Here is a 22,233-nt window from a genome sequence, read left to right on the forward strand (position 1 = left end):
GCATTTTCAGTTTATCATAAACAACACATATGGAACAAAAAATAACAATCTCATTTAAATCAGACCTTAGTTCTCGCAACTGCTAAACAAAGATCTGAAGACATCCCATAAGGGATAATGTCAGAACGACCTTTCATCCGACCAATCTGAGTGTCGCTTACCAGATTATGAAAGTGACAGTCAGAATGTGGTTTCTAATCATGCAACCTCGAAAACTTTAACACGGTATTCCGAACATAAGTAACCACTGAATCCATACAATCTGGACCATCTATTAGCCATTTAAGAATGTTCTTTTGTTCAGGTTTCAAATTTGTAATCGAGAATTTGTCAAATTATGTTTCGAAGCGTACTCGCCAATTTGAAATTAGTACCGCAAAGCACGAGAAAGCTGCCTTCTGATTGGTCATTTCATTGGTCGGTCAAAGTTCACGCAAGGTCGGTCTGACGTGACCTTGAATGGGATGTCCTCAGATCTTTGTTTAGCGAAAACTAAGATCTGATTTTAATGAGATTGAAAAAATAACAAAAGATCTTTAACTCCTAAAACTTTATTTTGTCTTTATCTCAAAAATGCAGGCAAGTAAATACACAAGACAAATGGGATTGCTGAAGAATTATACAAACACAACATATATTAAAGGGTAACCACCAGTCTACAAACAGCCCCATCTTGAAACATGGAAACAGTAGCACTATGATGAAGGAGTTGGCTACTACAGTAAGTAACAAAACAAAAACAGGGACTAAAAAGGCTGGTATGTAACGAATTTCTCTTTTCCAACTACACATGGTTGAGTTATCTCCCTTTAAACTTCACCCATGAGAACCATACAAACTTGACTTATCTCCGTTTTGTACATAATGTGAAAATACGTTCGTGAACAAGAATGGGCTTTTTACTGCAACACATCTGACGATGTTCTGTACGATATAAATACAATCAGTTTACGTAAATATTTCTATGCCTATCAAGGGGTGATCATTCTGAAAAAAAGGTTTGAATACTTACAAACAAACATCATTCAAAGTGTAATTGTGTAGAAGATATCAGTGTCTTTGAAAGGCATTTAGAAGTGATACACCATGTACACATAAGGAAGAGAATATATGGATGCTAACTATATTCTCTTCCTTAAGATATCAGTGTTTGAAATTAAGTATGAAAGTTAAAGAATCCTTGTAAAGACCATAATGTTACAATTTAAGCATTTAGGGTCCTAGATTCAGCAATATTCCAGCAATATCACGCCGAGGCACACCAGACATGAGCTTCACACATTGTACCCATGTCGGGAATCGAACCCGGATCCAGCGTGACGAGCAAAGTGATCAATGAGCATAAACGATCGGTCGTGTCATCAGCGCGACACTTCCTGCCTGTAGTGTTTCAAGGTGAGCCAAACAGTATACAGCGCGTACTGTACACTGGAGTAATCAATCATGTACACTAACGGGAAAATGTGGTTCATATAAAGTTCAATAAAAATAAATATATTCTAAAAATTAAGGAATGCAATTTCAAAACATGGTCATGAAAACATCTCGACTTAAAGGTCGGGATTCACAATTTGCACGTGCAGGTAGGGCGAAAAAATGGATGTTTGCTTGTATGTTGGGAGCTTGATACTCGCGTGGTTCATTTATGTGAAGAGCACACCCTGGTTGTTTAGCTATCAGGTGTTCCTAAAAAACGCTTTTGTTTACCCATATTTAACGCTTTCACAATGCCACGGCTTGCTAAAAATCAACGCCTACGAGCCGTGGGTATGCTGCAAACAAGAATGCCGCAAAAGAAGTTGTCAGAAATTTTAATGTTCATCGAGAAACAATATCATCTCTTTGGAGGTTTTATATACACTCTGACTTGCCGGTCGTCCACGTGTGACGTCCTCCCTTGTACTAGACCGGACTAATGCCAATTTAGAAGTGATAGCCCACCGAGATACCATGCCGCAGTTTAACATGAATATATCTATATTAGTATATTGACTCTGAGCCGACCAGGGGGCACGGGTGGCCCAGTCGGCTAAGGCGCCGCGATTCGCTGTGCAGAGTTGCGTCCTTTGGGCACGCCAGAAACCTATGATTTTGGGTTCGAATCCCGGTTCGCCCCGATTATTTATAGTTTTGTCAGCACCATACTAGTGCTCATGGGTTTCAACGAATGGTTAACGTCTGAGACCTGCATCACTTCGGGCTTTCCTCCCACATTCAGCTGACAAGCCGTGATATAACTTGAATACTGTTAAAAGCAGCGTTAAACCCAACTAGTGGAGTCTCAAAACCTATTATTGTTAATAAACATTGGACTTTTGAACGTGCGTTGTCGGATCTACCAAATATTTACATTTTCACATCCACAATACATCTCTCCGGTACAAGAGGTTACACAGGAAATTTTGTGTCAATGATATCGAGTTACATTATATCCTTCTAACATGTGCAAGGATGCGCCATTTTGTTGTTTGCATACGGTAAGGACAAGCTATTTAATGGATGACAACTTTCTATTTGTATGGCAATCGAACGGTTCGTACTTCAAACGTGCAATATGTTTTGTAATCCATGTCAGTAAACATTTCATGTTGACAACATAATTGATCAATGAATATTTGTTATTATGTTTATTATGTAAATATGTGTTTAAACTAACCTACACCGAGTGTTAGACGATACAATTGATCTTACGTGGACGCATGTTCATCATAATATTTACTTTAAAAAGCAAACATTGTCGAGCGACAATCCATATTTCCATACATCTTCATAGTAATTTAGCTGCATCCTTGTTTGTGTGATTTTTTTATACATTCTTACTCTTACTCGTATTTTCGATCATCGACTCTTCATTTAGCCGGACTATTGCTCAGAGCACCCTTAAACAACTATTGTCTTGCAGTTTAACCTATTGTAGGTATATACTGAACAACAAAAGTTCCTGTGACATTGAACAAGATTTAATGCAAAGTTATGTTTTTTACCAAATCTGAAACAATTTCGGTTTGCAAGAGATAAAAGACTCCTGTAAGTGTTCAAATGGTTTAATTTGCCATACTGACTTCAGAAAATGCGTGATTTCATAAAAAAAAACAAAAAAACATGAACATGCCAAAATGTCAATTTACAAATCAATAGTGTGTGTGTCCACCTCTGGTTGCGATGCAAGCAACACATCTTCGTCTCATGGAATGGACCAGGCGTCGCACAAAGTCCTGTGGGATATCTGTCCATATCTGCTGGAGCATGTTTCGAAGTTCCTGGAGTGTCCGTGGAACACGTGGTTGACGTCGAAGGCGCCGATCCATCTCATCCCACATGTGCTCGATTGGTGAGAGATCAGGGGGGCGAGCCGACCAGGGAATGACAGACATTCACGTTGTTTTGTTGAAGGGAATCCTGAACAAGTCGAGCAATATGAGGCCGGGCGTTGTCATGTTGAAAGGTAATGCCTGGGCCATGACAACGCAAAAACGGTAGAACATGGCCGATGATCTCGTCACGGTAACGCTGTCCATTGAGATTTCCCTCTACCACTATCAAACGGGTCCTCTGTCTTGCTGTAATCCCACCCCATACCATAACGCTGCCGTCTCCAAACCGATCTTCTTCCATGACACAATGATTGACGTAATGTTCTCCTCGACGTCGGTACATTCGAATCCGTCCATCGCTGTGGCTGAGGTGAAAACGAGACTCGTCTGCACCACTGTAGACGTGCTTGACAGTAGTTTCCTCTCAAAATGGGACGTCTGTTGGGTCTTCTGGCGACAATCCCTGCACATCTTAGGCGACGACGTACGGTTTGTGAAGATATTCGTCGAAGGCCAGGGATGCTTCTTGCAGTCACTGTTGCTGGCTGGAATCGGTTTGTGTGTTGTTCGAATCCAGTTGTCTTGTCGATTTTTGGTTACGCGTGGCCTGCCACTCCGAGGATGGTCTCTGACTGCATTCGTCTGTTGCCAACGTTGCCATAAACACCAAATGGTGTTTCTGTGGACGTTAAGTTGTCTTGCAACATCACGTTGACTCGATCCTACTTCAAGCATACCAATGGCTCGCAGACACTTATTTTCGGACAGGCGTGGCATTTCGTAATGTTGAATAATTGCGTAATTTTGTTGTTTTTCTGAGTGGTTGTTGTCAGCACGATGCTAAACAATGCATATCGAATCCCGTTAACGCACATTTTTTTAATACCCATTCTTGGGTAGTGAAAGCATGGACCTTGCATAAAAGTAAACTTTTGCATGGAATGCATGCTTTTCTGTAGCAGTTGCGTTTTTGTGACTTGATTCCATACATGTACTACAATATTGAAAACCAAACTTTACTTGTTTGAAAAATACACTAAAATTGGTGTCACAGGAACTTTTGTTGTTGACTATATATTGTTAACATGTCAGTTTGAAATTCTCCAGAATAAAAACTAGTGCTTTTCGGATTAATAGTTTTCCACTCAACGTTTAAGGTCCATAGAATCCCTATCATATAAACAATTGCATTTTCAGTTTATCATAAACAACACATATGGAACAAAAAATAACAATCTCATTTAAATCAGACCTTAGTTCTCGCAACTGCTAAACAAAGATCTGAAGACATCCCATAAGGGATAATGTCAGAACGACCTTTCATCCGACCAATCTGAGTGTCGCTTACCAGATTATGAAAGTGACAGTCAGAATGTGGTTTCTAATCATGCAACCTCGAAAACTTTAACACGGTATTCCGAACATAAGTAACCACTGAATCCATACAATCTGGACCATCTATTAGCCATTTAAGAATGTTCTTTTGTTCAGGTTTCAAATTTGTAATCGAGAATTTGTCAAATTATGTTTCGAAGCGTACTCGCCAATTTGAAATTAGTACCGTAAAGCACGAGAAAGCTGCCTTCTGATTGGTCATTTCATTGGTCGGTCAAAGTTCACGCAAGGTCGGTCTGACGTGACCTTGAATGGGATGTCCTCAGATCTTTGTTTAGCGAAAACTAAGATCTGATTTTAATGAGATTGAAAAAATAACAAAAGATCTTTAACTCCTAAAACTTTATTTTGTCTTTATCTCAAAAATGCAGGCAAGTAAATACACAAGACAAATGGGATTGCTGAAGAATTATACAAACACAACATATATTAAAGGGTAACCACCAGTCTACAAACAGCCCCATCTTGAAACATGGAAACAGTAGCACTATGATGAAGGAGTTGGCTACTACAGTAAGTAACAAAACAAAAACAGGGACTAAAAAGGCTGGTATGTAACGAATTTCTCTTTTCCAACTACACATGGTTGAGTTATCTCCCTTTAAACTTCACCCATGAGAACCATACAAACTTGACTTATCTCCGTTTTGTACATAATGTGAAAATACGTTCGTGAACAAGAATGGGCTGTTTACTGCAACACATCTGATGATGTTCTGTACGATATAAATACAATCAGTTTACGTAAATATTTCTATGCCTATCAAGGGGTGATCATTCTGAAAAAAAGGTTTGAATACTTACAAACAAACATCATTCAAAGTGTAATTGTGTAGAAGATATCAGTGTCTTTGAAAGGCATTTAGAAGTGATACACCATGTACACATAAGGAAGATAATATATGGATGCTAACTATATTCTCTTCCTTAAGATATCAGTGTTTGAAATTAAGTATGAAAGTTAAAGAATCCTTGTAAAGACCATAATGTTACAATTTAAGCATTTAGGGTCCTAGATTCAGCAATATTCCAGCAATATCACGCCGAGGCACACCAGACATGAGCTTCACACATTGTACCCATGTCGGGAATCGAACCCGGATCCAGCGTGACGAGCAAAGTGATCAATGAGCATAAACGATCGGTCGTGTCACCAGCGCGACACTTCCTGCCTGTAGTGTTTCAAGGTGAGCCAAACAGTATACAGCGCGTACTGTACACTGGAGTAATCAATCATGTACACTAACGGGAAAATGTGGTTCATATAAAGTTCAATAAAAATAAATATATTCTAAAAATTAAGGAATGCAATTTCAAAACATGGTCATGAAAACATCTCGACTTAAAGGTCGGGATTCACAATTTGCACGTGCAGGTAGGGCGAAAAAATGGATGTTTGCTTGTATGTTGGGAGCTTGATACTCGCGTGGTTCATTTATGTGAAGAGCACACACTGGTTGTTTAGCTATCAGGTGTTCCTAAAAAACGCTTTTCTTTACCCATCTTTCACAATGCCACGGCTTGCTAAAAATCAACGCCTACGAGCCGTGGGTATGCTGCAAACAAGAATGCCGCAAAAGAAGTTGTCAGAAATTTTAATGTTCATCGAGAAACAATATCATCTCTTTGGAGGTTTTATATACAGCCGGGCAACACTCTGACTTGCCGGTCTTCCACGTGTGACGTCCTCCCTTGTACTAGACCGGACTAATGCCAATTTAGAAGTGATAGCCCACCGAGATACCATGCCGCAGTTTAACATGAATATATCTATATTAGTATATTGACTCTGAGCCGACCAGGGGGCACGGGTGGCCCAGTCGGCTAAGGCGCCGCGATTCGCTGTGCAGAGTTGCGTCCTTTGGGCACGCCAGAAACCTATGATTTTGGGTTCGAATCCCGGTTCGCCCCGATTATTTATAGGTTTGTCAGCACCATACTAGTGCTCATGGGTTTCAACGAATGGTAAACGTCGGAGACCTGCATCACTTCGGGCTTTCCTCCCACATTCAGCTGACAAGCCGTGATATAACTTGAATACTGTTAAAAGCAGCGTTAAACCCAACTAGTGGAGTCTCAAAACCTATTATTGTTAATAAACATTGGACTTTTGAACGTGCGTTGTCGGATCTACCAAATATTTACATTTTCACATCCACAATACATCTCTCCGGTACAAGAGGTTACACAGGAAATTTTGTGTCAATGATATCGAGTTACATTATATCCTTCTAACATGTGCAAGGATGCGCCATTTTGTTGTTTGCATACGGTAAGGACAAGCTATTTAATGGATGACAACTTTCTATTTGTATGGCAATCGAACGGTTCGTACTTCAAACGTGCAATATGTTTTGTAATCCATGTCAGTAAACATTTCATGTTGACAACATAATTGATCAATGAATATTTGTTATTATGTTTATTATGTAAATATGTGTTTAAACTAACCTACACCGAGTGTTAGACGATACAATTGATCTTACGTGGACGCATGTTCATCATAATATTTACTTTAAAAAGCAAACATTGTCGAGCGACAATCCATATTTCCATACATCTTCATAGTAATTTAGCTGCATCCTTGTTTGTGTGATTTTTTTATACATTCTTACTCCATGTGGTATTTTCGATCATTTAAGGCGGACAAAGTCAGGGTCAGTGGGTCGTCCCAGCCTGTTTGATGCAAATTGCCCAGTGTGTATCCCTTTGAGGATTCCCGGTAAGAAAATCGGTCCCCAGCCACTTGTGCTGCTTGTAAGAGGCGACCAAATGGATCAGGTGGTCATGCTGCGGGACTTGGTTGCTGTTGGTTGATTGCATGTCATCATACCCAGGTGCAAGTCGTAATTCATTTCGTCAATCACTTGGTTGTCTGGTGCCCACTTAATTATTTACAGGCCGTCATCGACTCTTCATTTAGCCGGACTATTGCTCAGAGCACCCTTAAACAACTATTGTCTTGCAGTTTAACCTATTGTAGGTATATACTGAACAACAAAAGTTCCTGTGACATTGAACAAGATTTAATGCAAAGTTATGTTTTTTACCAAATCTGAAACAATTTCGGTTTGCAAGAGATAAAAGACTCCTGTAAGTGTTCAAATGGTTTAATTTGCCATACTAACTTCAGAATATGCGTGATTTCATAAAAAAAACAAAAAAACCATGAACAAGCCAAAATGTCAATTTACAAATCAATAGTGTGTGTGTCCACCTCTGGTTGCGATGCAAGCAACACATCTTCGTCTCATGGAATGGACCAGGCGTCGCACAAAGTCCTGTGGGATATCTGTCCATATCTGCTGGAGCATGTTTCGAAGTTCCTGGAGTGTCCGTGGAACAGTGGTTGACGTCGAAGGCGCCGATCCATCTCATCCCACATGTGCTCGATTGGTGAGAGATCAGGGGGGCGAGCCGACCAGGGAATGACAGACATTCACGTTGTTTTGTTGAAGGGAATCCTGAACAAGTCGAGCAATATGAGGCCGGGCGTTGTCATGTTGAAAGGTAATGCCTGGGCCATGACAACGCAAAAACGGTAGAACATGGCCGATGATCTCGTCGCGGTAACGCTGTCCATTGAGATTTCCCTCTACCACTATCAAACGGGTCCTCTGTCTTGCTGTAATCCCACCCCATACCATAACGCTGCCGCCCCCAAACCGATCTTCTTCCATGACACAATGATTGACGTAATGTTCTCCTCGACGTCGGTACATTCGAATCCGTCCATCGCTGTGGCTGAGGTGAAAACGAGACTCGTCTGCACCACTGTAGACGTGCTTGACGGTAGTTTCCTGTCAAAATGGGTCGTCTGGCGGGTCTTCTGGCGACAATCCCTGCACATCTTAGGCGACGACGTACGGTTTGTGAAGATATTCGTCGAAGGCCAGGGATGCTTCTTGCAGTCACTGTTGCTGGCTGGAATCGGTTTGTGTGTTGTTCGAATCCAGTTGTCTTGTCGATTATTGGTTACGCGTGGCCTGCCACTCCGAGGATGGTCTCTGACTGCATTCGTCTGTTGCCAACGTTGCCATAAACACCAAATGGTGTTTCTGTGGACGTTAAGTTGTCTTGCAACATCACGTTGACTCAATCCTGCTTCAAGCATACCAATGGCTCGCAGACACTTATTTTCGGACAGGCGTGGCATTTCGTAATGTTGAATAATTGCGTAATTTTGTTGTTTTTCTGAGTGGTTGTTGTCAGCACGATGACTAAACAATGCATATCGAATCCCGTTAACGCACATTTTTTTAATACCCATTCTTGGGTAGTGAAAGCATGGACCTTGCATAAAAGTAAACTTTTGCATGGAATGCATGCTTTTCTGTAGCAGTTGCGTTTTTGTGACTTGATTCCATACATGTACTACAATATTGAAAACCAAACTTTACTTGTTTGAAAAATACACTAAAATATTGGTGTCACAGGAACTTTTGTTGTTGACTATATATTGTTAACATGTCAGTTTGAAATTCTCCAGAATAAAAACTAGTGCTTTTCGGATTAATAGTTTTCCACTCAACGTTTAAGGTCCATAGAATCCCTATCATATAAACAATTGCATTTTCAGTTTATCATAAACAACACATATGGAACAAAAAATAACAATCTCATTAAAATCAGACCTTAGTTCTCGCAACTGCTAAACAAAGATCTGAAGACATCCCATAAGGGATAATGTCAGAACGACCTTTCATCCGACCAATCTGAGTGTCGCTTACCAGATTATGAAAGTGACAGTCAGAATGTGATTTCTAATCATGCAACCTCGAAAACTTTAACACCGGTATTCCGAACATAAGTAACCACTGAATCCATACAATCTGGACCATCTATTAGCCATTTAAGAATGTTCTTTTGTTCAGGTTTCAAATTTGTAATCGAGAATTTGTCAAATTATGTTTCGAAGCGTACTCGCCAATTTGAAATTAGTACCGCAAAGCACGAGAAAGCTGCCTTCTGATTGGTCATTTCATTGGTCGGTCAAAGTTCACGCAAGGTCGGTCTGACGTGACCCGTAATGGGATGTCCTCAGATCTTTGTTTAGCGAAAACTAAGATCTGATTTTAATGAGATTGAAAAAATAACAAAAGATCTTTAACTCCTAAAACTTTATTTTGTCTTTATCTCAAAAATGCAGGCAAGTAAATACACAAGACAAATGGGATTGCTGAAGAATTATACAAACACAACATATATTAAAGGGTAACCACCAGTCTACAAACAGCCCCATCTTGAAACATGGAAACAGTAGCACTATGATGAAGGAGTTGGCTACTACAGTAAGTAACAAAACAAAAACAGGGACTAAAAAGGCTGGTATGTAACGAATTATATTAAAATCTTCTCTTTTCCAACTACGCATGGTTGAGTTATCTCCCTTTAAACTTCACCCATGAGAACCATACAAACTTTACTTATCTCCGTTTTGTACATAATGTGAAAATACATTCGTGAACAATAATGGGCTGTTTACTGCAACACATCTGATGATGTTCTGTACGATATAAATACAATCAAGTTACGTAAATATTTCTATGCCTATCAAGGGATGATCATTCTGAAAAAAACGTTTGAATACTTACAAACAAACATCATTCAAAGTGTAATTGTTTAGAAGACATCAGTGTCTTTGAAAGGCATTTAGAAGTGATACACATAAGGAAGAGAATATATGGATGTCAACTATATTCTCTTCCTTAAGATATCAGTGTTTGAAATTAAGTATGAAAGTTAAAGAATCCTTGTAAAGACCATAATGTTACAATTTAAGCATTTAGGGTCCTAGATTCTACAGGAATCTAAGGCCCCTTTTTACTTCGAAAACAGGAGATGCACAGATTCATAAGTGGAAAAATCACATATACATGTGGACAGGTTCAGCCAGATATAAATCAACAGGTTTAATAACCGTCAACAAGTGTGAGGAAAGCACATTTAAGAAAACAAAGTTAATGCCAACAAATTGTTTTCGGGAACAAATGAAAGTGAGAAACTTCACTGTTACAATGAGCATATTCTCTTCAGACAAGGTCCTTAAGTTACACCAACTGAAACGTGTCCTTACAAGGGTACCGTGTTAATAGCAAGGATGTGACATCATGCAGCGGTCATGTCTCCCTCTACTGCTTCTTTCCTTGATTGGCAACTTTCTGCATAGCAGCTTGCACCTTCGCTTCATCAGCAAGATATTGGCTGCTCACTGGCTTGAGATCTTCATCCAGTCGATACACTAACGGGATACCTGCAAGAAAACAAATGACTTGATTGACATTTGGACATAATTCCTGAATGGAATCTATCAAAATCTATGGTGAGATGAAATAGTATCAACGTCTCCTTCAACTGATTGACTGACTGACTGAGTGGTTTTACGCCGCTTTTAGCAAGATTCCAGCAATATCACAGCTGGGGACACCAGAAATGGGCTTCACACATTGTACCCATGTTGGGAATCGAACCCAGGTCTTCGGCGTGACGAGCGAACGCTTTAACCACTGCCCCTACGTCTCGTTCAAGATTATTGCACTTTTGTAGTGATGAGTGTCTGTCTGCACTTGTGTTTGTGGCTGCTTATACGTCCGATGTTATACTTCGGGTGCCCTTGTACAAAACAACCTGAGCACTACGACTGTCGTATGTCTATTTTAAGGTATGGGAGTTACGATCACCTTCGCGCAAAGATCGCTTTGTAAAACAGCACCCTGGCCTACTGAGATACCAGGTAGCTGTTTAACATCAATACCCCACCCAGACACAGCATAGTAGCTCTGAGGCAGTTCTCCAAGGCAGCACTTGACACAAATGTGTGCCATTCTTTTGTTGTTTGTTTGTTTGTTTGTTTGTTGTTTAACGCCGCACTCAGCAATATTCCAGCTATATGACAGCAGTCTGTAAATAATCAAGTCTGGACCAGACAATCCAGTGATTGACGTTATGAGCATCGACCCACGCAATCGGGATACGATGACATGCATCAACCAAGTCAGCTAGCCTGACCACCCGATCCCGTTAGTCGCCTTTTACGACAAGCAAAGTCGCCTTGGTGCCAACATGTACAAAATGAGTTCAGATTGTCACGCCTCATTCAGTTGAATTGATCATTGTTTTCAATCGGTTCAAGCATACACCACTTGCCACTGCATTACAGAATACAATGAAATAAAGAAATTGTTCTGAAATGTCATCTGTTTGGGGTATTTTCCACCTATTCCATACTGCTAAAACCTACTGAAGGCTTTAACAAATTTTCGCATTACTAATTCTTCCTTAAAAAGATATGTTTTCATAACTGGCTCCATTGATCACGGATGAAGTGTGTCATACTCTCAATAAACAAAAAATCAGCCTTTAGGATGGAAGGGAGACAACTCTAAATAAGGGCCATGAGCGAGCAGTGAAGGAACTGGCTTTCCATTATAATTCATTAGAGGTTTACCATGAACACTGTTTATTTTTACAAGTATGAGACTAAAAACAGGCTCAGCTGGTAAACATGTTTAACAGAATGTCATACTGTGATCATGTGTGAACACTCCAATGTTATTCCAACCAAATAAATGTCTAGAAATTAGCAATGTTTGAATATTCTCATTCAGGGGAGTGATAAGAGAATTGAGTTGATTTCCCTGTCAGAAAATCATTTCAAACTTATTGTTCATAAGAAAAACCTATGTGAGTGAGTGAGTTGGGTTAAACGCTACATTTAACAGTATTCCAGTTATATCACAGCGTGTCAGTTTGGTGTGGGAGGAAAGCCCGAAGTCATGCAGGTTTCAGACGTTTACCACTTCGGTGAAACCCACGAGCACGGGTATGGTTCTGACAAACCTAGAAACATAATCGGTGAGAACCGACATTTGAACCCACAAAAATAGGTTTCTGGTGTGCCCAAGGGACGCAACTCTGCACAGCGAATTGTGGCGCCTTAAACCTATGTTAAACATGATGAAATGATTACCACTAATCTCACTCACTCATACCTAGACTGGAAACAGTCCATGTTTCCGATTTGGATTTAAAAATAATGTAAAAAAATCTTATATTTTTTCTTCTTCCCTGGTGTGTTCTGAAAGCAGAGTGAGTATGGTATGGTTTTACGCCGCCTTTAGCAATATTCCAGCAATATCATGGTGGGGGACACCAGAAATGGGCTTCACACGTTGTACCCTTGTCGGGGAGCGAACCTAGGGGTTCGTCGTGACGAGTGAGCGCTTTAACCACTAGGCTACCCGACCTCCCCGAAAACCTCTGGAAACATTGTTCCATATGAAAGTTTTTGGTTAGTCAAGGTCATACAACAAATGTGTGTTGCATTACGTACATGATATCATAACAAAATGGAGACTAGTCATTGTTAGCGCAACACTTCCTGCACATGATCACAATACTATCAGGCTTGTTCAATGGATGAGGCGACTTACCTGTTGGAATGTTCAGACCCACTATGTCTGAATCCGAAACATTGTCAAGGTATTTCACGAGGCCACGCAGACTGTTGCCGTGAGCTGAGATTATAATTCTTTGGCCACTCTGGAACAAGATATGACAATAGCTGGAAATATCAATTTCATCAAAGCTGTTGAATAAAAAAAAATATCAAAAATCATTGACGGCAGGTAACAGTAGGTTAATTGGGGGATATCGCAGCTTGTTTTAATCATGAAACAACAGAATATTTTGATTGGACAACTATTTTTAGAAGCAAGCCATTCAAATCAGGTTCAAAACAAAACCGTGGTAGGGAATGGCTCCAGGGTATTTATCACAATAGTGGGTGAGTGAGTTGGGTTTAACACCGCTTTTAACAGTATTCCAGTTATAACGCGGCATGTCAGCTTAATGTGGGAGGAAAGCCCGAAGTGATGCAGGTCTCAGACGTTTACCACTTCTGTGAAACCCACGAGCACAGGTATGGTGCTGACAAACCTAGAAACATAATCGGGGTGAACCAGGATTCGAACCCATAATCATAGGTTTCTGGCGTGCCCAAGGGACACAACTCTGCACAATGAATCGTGGCGCCTTAGACGACTGGGCCACCCTTTATCACAACAGAATGGAGACACAATACACTGGACTATGGAGGAAGGTGTGAGGCCAAGTTTACCTTGATGGCTGGGACGATGTCACTCTCCCAGTAGGGCATCACCCTGGCTACTGTATCCTTCAAACACTCACAGGCAGGGATGTCAGACTTTGGCAGATCCTGCAGCATCAACAACATACCATTAACACTGTATGTACGTGAAGGCTTCAAACTTCTTTGCACTTGATTGCCAATGGCATGGGTAAAATCATAATTGCACAGTCAAAATAGTTTTTCTGCACCTTAAAAGCACCCAAAATCAAACTCTTTAAATTGTAATGCACTCTGGCAAAGTTTATAAAAAAAAACATAAAAACATAAATTAATTTCAAGACACGTATCAAGATTAAATATCGCCATGATGTAATAAATGTTTTATTTACATTGGCGTCTCAATTCTTAATTCAAACTTTGCTTGATTTGCCAGTACTGTGGACCTAATATATCACTATACTCTGCAACGAAACACATTTACAGGAAACAGAGAAGTAGATCTTGAAACATTGTCTGTTACCAGGACCTTGTGATTCTAAAAAAAAACTTGTATAAAATGGACGCAATTTGTATCATGTTTATGTTCCCTCACAAATTGAAAAAAAAACATGTATTAAAAATGAACTGACATAAGAAGAGAAAATAATAAATAATTACAAGCACGATAATACCGGTATACCACGGAATGAAATACCAATAAATGTGTACCACAATACGTTTGTTAATACAGGTATATTGCATTTCTCAAAATCATGCAAATCATCTTGGTTGAAGATTTTACACTTGTGACAACTCAAATAGAAATTAAGAAATTAGCAGCTTTATCCTGTGGTTTTAACAGTTAAACTATTTGTGACAGTTTCCTGTTTATGATGTGTCGATTACCCATGCTTTGTGACAATAGCAACATTCAACAAAATGAAGTTATGAAGAACAAGGAGGGGGAGCATTTTTGTTAAGGTTCAAAACAAATTACAGATGAAAGAAACTATCAAATATATTGTGGTATATATCACAATACAAGAATCCTAAATTGCAATACATTGCAGTTCAAAATTCAAACCAATACCCATCACTATCAATATTAGATTTGATGATTGACTACTTGACTGGAAATTGATATAAATTAATTGTTGATGTAAACAAATTGATAAACTGATAAACTACACGAGGCTTACACCGACACACTTACATTGTATTTCCTCTCTTTTCCTGACCATCTGTCATCACTCTCCTCCAGTGCAGGGGGAGGAACGTCGTAGGAACGCCTCCAGATCTGAAACAGACACAAGTTCCCTCATCAACCCCCGTAACATAAAATTTGATTTGACTATGCATAGACTCGTTAGTCCAGCCAAAATGTAACTCCAGATTTCCATAGTTCATAGTTCAGCAAATGGACTTTTATTGTCAGTTAACTCCCTTACCTCGGGACGATGAAAAGGGATGTGTGCTTAATATAACGTAAATGTGGATGAATGCAAAGCATTCATTCAGGAAACAATTTTGGTTAGTAAACCCACATTGACATGAAAAAATCCTATGTGAGAGAGGTTCTAATTTATAAAGATGGTGACTATGCGAAGTTAAATGAATTGATTGAATCAACTGATTGGATGTGCATGTTTAATAGCTGCGAGTCTGTTGATGAAATATGTGATATTTTTCTGTCCACATTTAAAAACTATGTAAGCTTATGCATACCAAGCTGTGCTGTCACAATAAGGCCAACAGATAAACCATGGTTTGATAGTGAACTACGTAGAGAAATAAGAATAAGAGATCGACTGAGAAAAAAAGCTAGACGAACATGCAATGAACGTGATTAATCTAAATATAGAAAACAGAGAAATAAAATAAATAATTTGAAGAAAGCTGCCAAGGAAAACTTTTATCTGAACTTAGATGAATTATTATCTACACAAATCAAGGAAAACAGTTCTAATTATTGGAGGAAACTTCTACGTCACTTGATCAAAGAGTCTGGAGCCAGCACTGTGATCCCACCTCTGGTTACTAATGACAACACAGTACCTGAAGCATTTTCTGATTTTGATAAAGCTGAAGCTCTCAACAATTATTTTACGTCAGTTTCCAATGTTGATGATGAAGGCGCCTCACTACCACCATTTGTTAAACTATGTGATCATGAATTGGATTATATCTTTATTGAAACAAACAGTCCCGACAACCTGAATCACAGATTACTTAAATATATATCACTATCCATAGCCAATCCTTTACTCTTGTTATGCCTTTGTACAAAAAGGGAGATAAATCCAACCCTTCCAACTACTGGCCTATTTCACTGTTATCTTGGGAAATATTTGAAAGACTCATTTTTAAAAGAATGTATAATTAGTTTCTGGAGAATAAACTACTTTCCAAATATCAATCAGGATTCATGCTTAACAATTGTACTACATATCAATTAATTGAAATTTACCATCACATTTGTAATTCACTTGATGATCATAAATATTTTTGTATGATATTCTGTGATATTTCTAAGGCATTCGACAGGGTATGGCTAAGGGTGAAACGATACACCGATATTCCGATGCATCGCGATACTTGACCCACGATACGATATACGATACACGTGGGCCCATTTATCGATACGCCACGATACGGAACGCAAATCTCAAGTAAAGCGTTTCCTCGCTATTGTGCCTTTCAATAAACCGCTAACTTGGTTATAGCGCGCGGTAACGCATGGCTCCCCAAACCGTACTTACATTTCTAATAAGCTCAGGTTTTACACCGACATGTTTTTCCCCATCTCAAAAAACATTATCAGCTGATCCCCGCAAGCACATAACACCGGAAATACCTGTCAGCAAATCCGAACTGAAGTACGCAATTAAATACCATTACTATACTATCTTGTTATTAAAACGTGTTCATTATATATCTGGACTTGTGTTTGTAATATATTTTATTAATTTTATTCAAAATTTCATTTAATATTGTTTTCATTAAGTTATGTGAAATCGTGTGTGAAGAGATACTGCAACCACGGTCAGATTACCACTTTTGACGTATTGAAACAAACTTTAGTTGCTAAAGAATGGATACATATATTAAAAATGCCATACTTTGACTCCTTAAAAGTCATGTGTGTGGCAATTTGGCGAATATATGTCAACATAATGTTTTTGCAATCGAAATACATGTAGCACGGGAAGTCCCTAGGGTGACTGATCAAATTGTTCCATACGTAAAAATATCCTGCAACAGCAATCACCAGTACCAAAATGCTACACTTGTGGTTCTTATAATTTGAAATATATATATATATATATATAGTAAAAGCTGCAACTAAGGTAACACGATATTGGAATATATTATTCCTGATAAAATTCTTTGAAGTTGTATCACCAGTGGAGTACATTAATTATTTTCTCGTTTTTGAACTTTGAATTGTTTTTAAGGAAAGTTAGAGAAAGTTCCAACTTCAGTAGTCTTGTTATTATAAAAAAATTTTGACTGTTCCAAAATCATAAAAGGTTCAATCTTGACATGCTTTAAGTCTTGTTTTATTTATCATTGCGTATCGAGATACGTATTGTAACGTGACCAGAATATCGAGATGCGTATCGTATCGTGACCTTCCTGTATCGTTGCAGCCCTAGGTATGGCACAAAGGTATATTGCATAAACTTCAACATTATGGTATCACTGGTAAATTATTAGCTTGGTGTCATAGTTATCTGTCGGCTCGTTGCCAAAGAGTATTTATTAATGGTAGTTTATCATGTAAGTAATTCACTAAAGCTGGGGTCCCACAGGGCTCTGTACTGGGGCCGTTCCTATTTCTAGTTTACATAAATGATATTACTGATCAGCTTCAAAATATTACTAGGTTATTCGCCGACGATACATGTATAGGAACTTCATCTATTGATATGGTCGTAATTGAAGACAGACTAAATCAAGACCTTCTCTCTCTCCACCAGTGGGCAAGCACATGGCCAACCAAGACAAAATACATGCTTTTTAGTCCCACACAGGTGTGGGATTATCCAACTATTTGCTATGCTAACAGTGCCATTGAACATGTTGAAACCCACAAACATCTAGGGGTCTGGTCACGTTATCTCAAGATTTGAAATGGACTGCACATGTTTCAACTATTGCTAGGTCAACAGCGAAAATGTTTTCAGCTATGCGTAAACTTAAATATAAATTAAATAGATATAATCTGTCAAAAATCTATCTGACATTTATAAGACCTATTCTGGAATACTCATCGGAAGTATGGGACAACTGTTCTGCTTATAACGAAAATAAACTTGAATTAATAAAACTTGACAATACCCCACAATAGATCAGCTGCTTCAAATAATAACCTATGAAACAAACAGAACATGACTGTACCTTTTGCCAGAACAAGTACATTTCAGAAATCATTTATAATAGGCTCTTTAAAACAATGGAATTCACAAAATGAAAATATTAAAAATAGTATCTCTGTAGCTGAATTAAAAACTAAAATTTATCCAATTGTTATTAAATCTCCAAATTATTTCAGTTATGGAAAGCGTCAAATTAATATTATCCACACAAGACTTAGACCTAGATGTAGCAATCTAAATGATGATTTATTTAGGGTTGATTTGTCAGACACTATTTCTTGCCTTTGCGGTTCCCCATGCGAAAATGCTTTTCACTATTTTCTTGAATGTAAAAAATATTCTTTAATAAGACAATTTTTGTTTATCAACATTAGGAATATAGGGACTCAGCCAAATTTAGAAACAATTCTTTGTGGTAACAAAAATCTATCTGAAGAACAAAATAACTTAATTATTAAATATGTCCATAAATTTATTGTAGAAACAAATAGATTTTAAATTGTATCCTAATACAACAAGAATTATAACAAAAATTATATGTCACGAGCTACTTTCAAATTATCTGGATTTTACAAGTGACTGGCACATATAATACATGGTTGTTTCAACACTCTGATTTTGATGTAAAACAATAGCATTCCCTGCAACTATCACAGCTTAGTTACATTCTAGATTTCCCGTCCTTCACATAAATTTAAAATGTCTATTAAATGTAGTTTATTAACTACTGTGTTATCTTATAAATATATCATCTACCATTGTTTTTTAAAAATGTAAATTCATCATATGTATATATGTAGATATATGTGTGAGTGTATGTAGGTACATGTGTGTAATACTGTATACATATGAATATGTGTGTGTTATTATATTCTCTCATTACTTGTAATTCCTATGCACTGCACATTTATTCTGCACCACAGAATTTACATACCACAATGTAATGAAATGTATATAGAAGGCCTCGTAAGTGTGTCACTTGTGCCTTATCAATTTGGTTTTCCGCAATAAAATATGTTTAAATCAAGACTTACATTACACTGCACGAAAGGATGGAAATAGTAACTTAGATGCAAATTCAAACAACTGTTCGAAATATGTTTGTTGATTTTAGTTATTACTTTAATTTATATATTTATTTGCTTGAAATGTCTTTATGCTGCTCTTTTAAATGTTTCGATATGGACCCGTTGTTGAAGCATATTTCCCAGATTATTTGGTTTTTCAATAACATAAGTTCATTATTTTAAATCTATTGATAAAATATGATAAATGAATGATATGACGGGTCAGTAATGAAACTATATCTTATTTAACAAGGCTGCGGTGTGGCCAGTACACCGGCCTGCGGTGTTGAAAGAGGTAACGAGCGGAGTACTTTGAAGCTGGACTCTGTTTTACCAAGCAATCTCAGTGTCAGCGTTAATATACTGAAGGCCGTAAGGGCCTGCTGAAATATAAAACTATCAGCCCAAGAAAAAATCTGTCAGCCTCGGGCCTATATAGAACACTGCTTGTGTACCTTCACTTGATCTTCGCCATGCTTCTCTGCTGTCTCAGATTTGTTCAGCCCCTGGAGTCCTCCGTAATGACGCTCGTTGAGACGCCAGCATCGTTTAACTGGGATCCAGTGGTGATCGGTTGCATCTTGAATGTAGTACAGTGTCTTGATGGCTCTCTTCAACACACTGGTGTAGGCCACATCAAACTCAAAACCCTTCTCTTTCAGAATCTGTAGTAATAAAGCCAAAGATGGACTCAATCTCATATAGTGTAGTACTCCTCATTCTAACAGACTAATACAGAAACACCCCATGGGCATTCTGGGTAGATTTGGTGCCCAGCATCCTATCATGTTCCAGTGCTTTACATACATACCATGCAACTCAATGGACTGGGTGGTCACTGGTCAGGATATTTAAACTATACCGGTATGCCAAAAAACTATCAAGCTATTGAATTCCTTGAAATAGAATAACAAAACTTTCAAATTTGTTCTTCGTCAGTTGCGTTATCACATATCAAATGCAGATTTCGTAGAATTACACATTGCATTGCTCCATTTGCTGGTCAAAGTTATGTCATACTTTTTTTTATGAAATTGATGCACCTTCCAATTCCTTTCAAACTTGAGGTGAAGGAGAATATGACATTTAGTTTTGGAGATTATCCAGCATTGTCCGGTGGAAAACAATTTAATTAGTGCACAGGAATGAATTGTCTTTGGGGTCGATATCTCCAACACATAGCATAAAACAATCTAAACAGTAGTCAATTCAATCTTTTTATAACACATGTGACACATCCCTAGGAATTTGAAAAATCTAAACGTAGCCATTAAATTATCTATATTAGGCATAAACTTATTTTTTGGCAAATAACAAAATAACCAAGTGAATATGGTTGAATTAATTCATAATAAAAATAATATTTGGACAGATCACAGGTAAGCCTCATAATGCCCATAATCTGTTTGGTTTGTTTAACTTAACATGTTAACATGACATGAAGAGTCATCAGAATGTCACCTCTCCTGCGCTTTTCGCCTCTGCAATGCCGGTCTCGGATAAATCTGCATCGTGCCATCCGCAAAATTTGTTGAGTTGATTCCATTCGCTTTCACCGTGGCGGACAAGCACCAGGGTATATTTGACGGGTTTTGTGCTACCTTCCTTAGTGGCCATGGCCGAGTATGATGAGCTTGAGAGGACGACCTTGAGAATGCGGAGTCCTTGGCCCAATGTCTTCCGCATGCGATTCGGAACGTCTCGGATATCTCCGGCAAGCAGCTGGCTTCTACATAACGTCCCGAGATTCTAATAAATGAAGAGTGTAGTTCTTAATGATATTCATTCAAAGGGAGATAATAATTTTACAGACCTAATATTTTTCTCAGTACTATCCGTTGGTAGGTTCGAACCTCCCTCGGAGCAAAACCTGACAAAGTAATGTGAATAAACTGTGATTTTTCCATTTTTATTGGCATTCATTCAACAGTTTTAACTAAGTTGTTCTATTCAATAACTTGTATCTTCAATGTTCTAACTTATCTTGAAAGGGAAATCATATGAAGCATCTTATCGTTGTAAGAATCTATCAGTTGTCGCCGCTTATATCCTAGCCAAAAAGGCGCCGAGTTTGTATACATTTTGTTCAACCGAGTTAGATCTACGCTGTCCGTAAAATATTAACAGTATGCTGAAATGATGATCAACTTAATTCCAAATATTAGACCCCCTCCGTGGTATTGCTGAATAAGGCTACGGGCGCTGCAAAACCCAATTCACTCACCATATAATGCATCATTAAAATAAGATACGTTATAACTACGTTTTTAACGAACACGTTTATAACGAACTGCTTTTGGTCCCGGCCATTTACGGTATATATGCCGTATATATGCGTATAACGAACTCCGGTTATTACGAACTAAACTCAGTGGTCCCTTTGAGTTCATTATAACTGTAGTTTACTTATATAAGAGGAAATACAATAACATCGACAAATTCTATCAATATGTGCATACATTCACGTTATAACAATGGGGTCACTACATATCGTGTTACTCGTCCGTACAATTTATCAGTTAATAATGACGTTAATCACTCACCAACATATGTCCCGGTCTCACGCAAGGCACAAACGTCAAGATTTAGGTAGATTTATTATTTGTAGGCCTGTACAGCACTCCGTGTAATCCGACACTGATTGGGAAAGAGGATAAAATGTCGGATTAGACAGTTAAGTGGCTAAGTGGTTAGTCTGTAATCCAACGTACTAAGTATAGAGTAAGTGAGTCACCTGAGTTTTACACCTCTTCTAGCGGTATTCCAGCAATATCACGTCGGGGGACACCAGAAATGGGCTTCACACATTGTCCCATATATTGGAAATCGAACCCGGGCCTTCGGTTTAACGAGAGTACGCTTTTAACCACTAGGCTAAACCGACGCCCTTTCAATAGACTAACATCTAGTCTCTAAAATGTTTCTAGGTTTGTCAGCACCATACCCGTGCTCGTGTGTTTCACCGAAGTGGTAAACATCTGAGACCTGCATCACTTCGGGCTTTCCTC

At 38.5% G+C, this 22,233-nt stretch overlaps 1 protein-coding gene across 1 annotated transcript; it reads right to left on the bottom strand.

Moving 5' to 3' along the window:
* Nucleotides 1-9,822: 9,822 nt before the first annotated feature.
* Nucleotides 9,823-20,908, bottom strand: LOC139452768 (2,3-bisphosphoglycerate-dependent phosphoglycerate mutase-like). Its single transcript, XM_071234379.1, has 6 exons — nt 20,687-20,908; nt 19,681-19,890; nt 14,993-15,076; nt 13,828-13,926; nt 13,142-13,250; nt 9,823-10,962 (listed from the first exon to the last, which is right to left on the bottom strand). The coding sequence occupies exons 1-6, from the start codon at nt 20,840-20,842 to the stop codon at nt 10,841-10,843; spliced, it is 780 nt and encodes a 259-aa protein (XP_071090480.1). The 5' UTR covers nt 20,843-20,908; the 3' UTR covers nt 9,823-10,840.
* Between the last annotated feature and the right edge of the window lie 1,325 nt (nt 20,909-22,233).

Source organism: Haliotis cracherodii, unplaced genomic scaffold, assembly GCF_022045235.1.
Source record: "Haliotis cracherodii isolate W230 unplaced genomic scaffold, xgHalCrac1.p SCAF_9, whole genome shotgun sequence".
NCBI lineage: Eukaryota > Metazoa > Mollusca > Gastropoda > Lepetellida > Haliotidae > Haliotis > Haliotis cracherodii.

Excerpts from the sequence above, each read along its gene's own strand:
- LOC139452768 (XM_071234379.1), bottom strand. The coding sequence starts at position 20,842 with ATGGCCACTAAGGAAGGTAGCACAAAACCCGTCAAATATACCCTGGTG. Across the intron at positions 19,891-20,686 it reads AGGCGAAAAGCGCAGGAGAG|ATTCTGAAAGAGAAGGGTTT; the intron begins GTGACATTCTGA and ends TTATTACTACAG. Across the intron at positions 13,251-13,827 it reads ACATCGTCCCAGCCATCAAG|AGTGGCCAAAGAATTATAAT; the intron begins GTAAACTTGGCC and ends ATCTTGTTCCAG.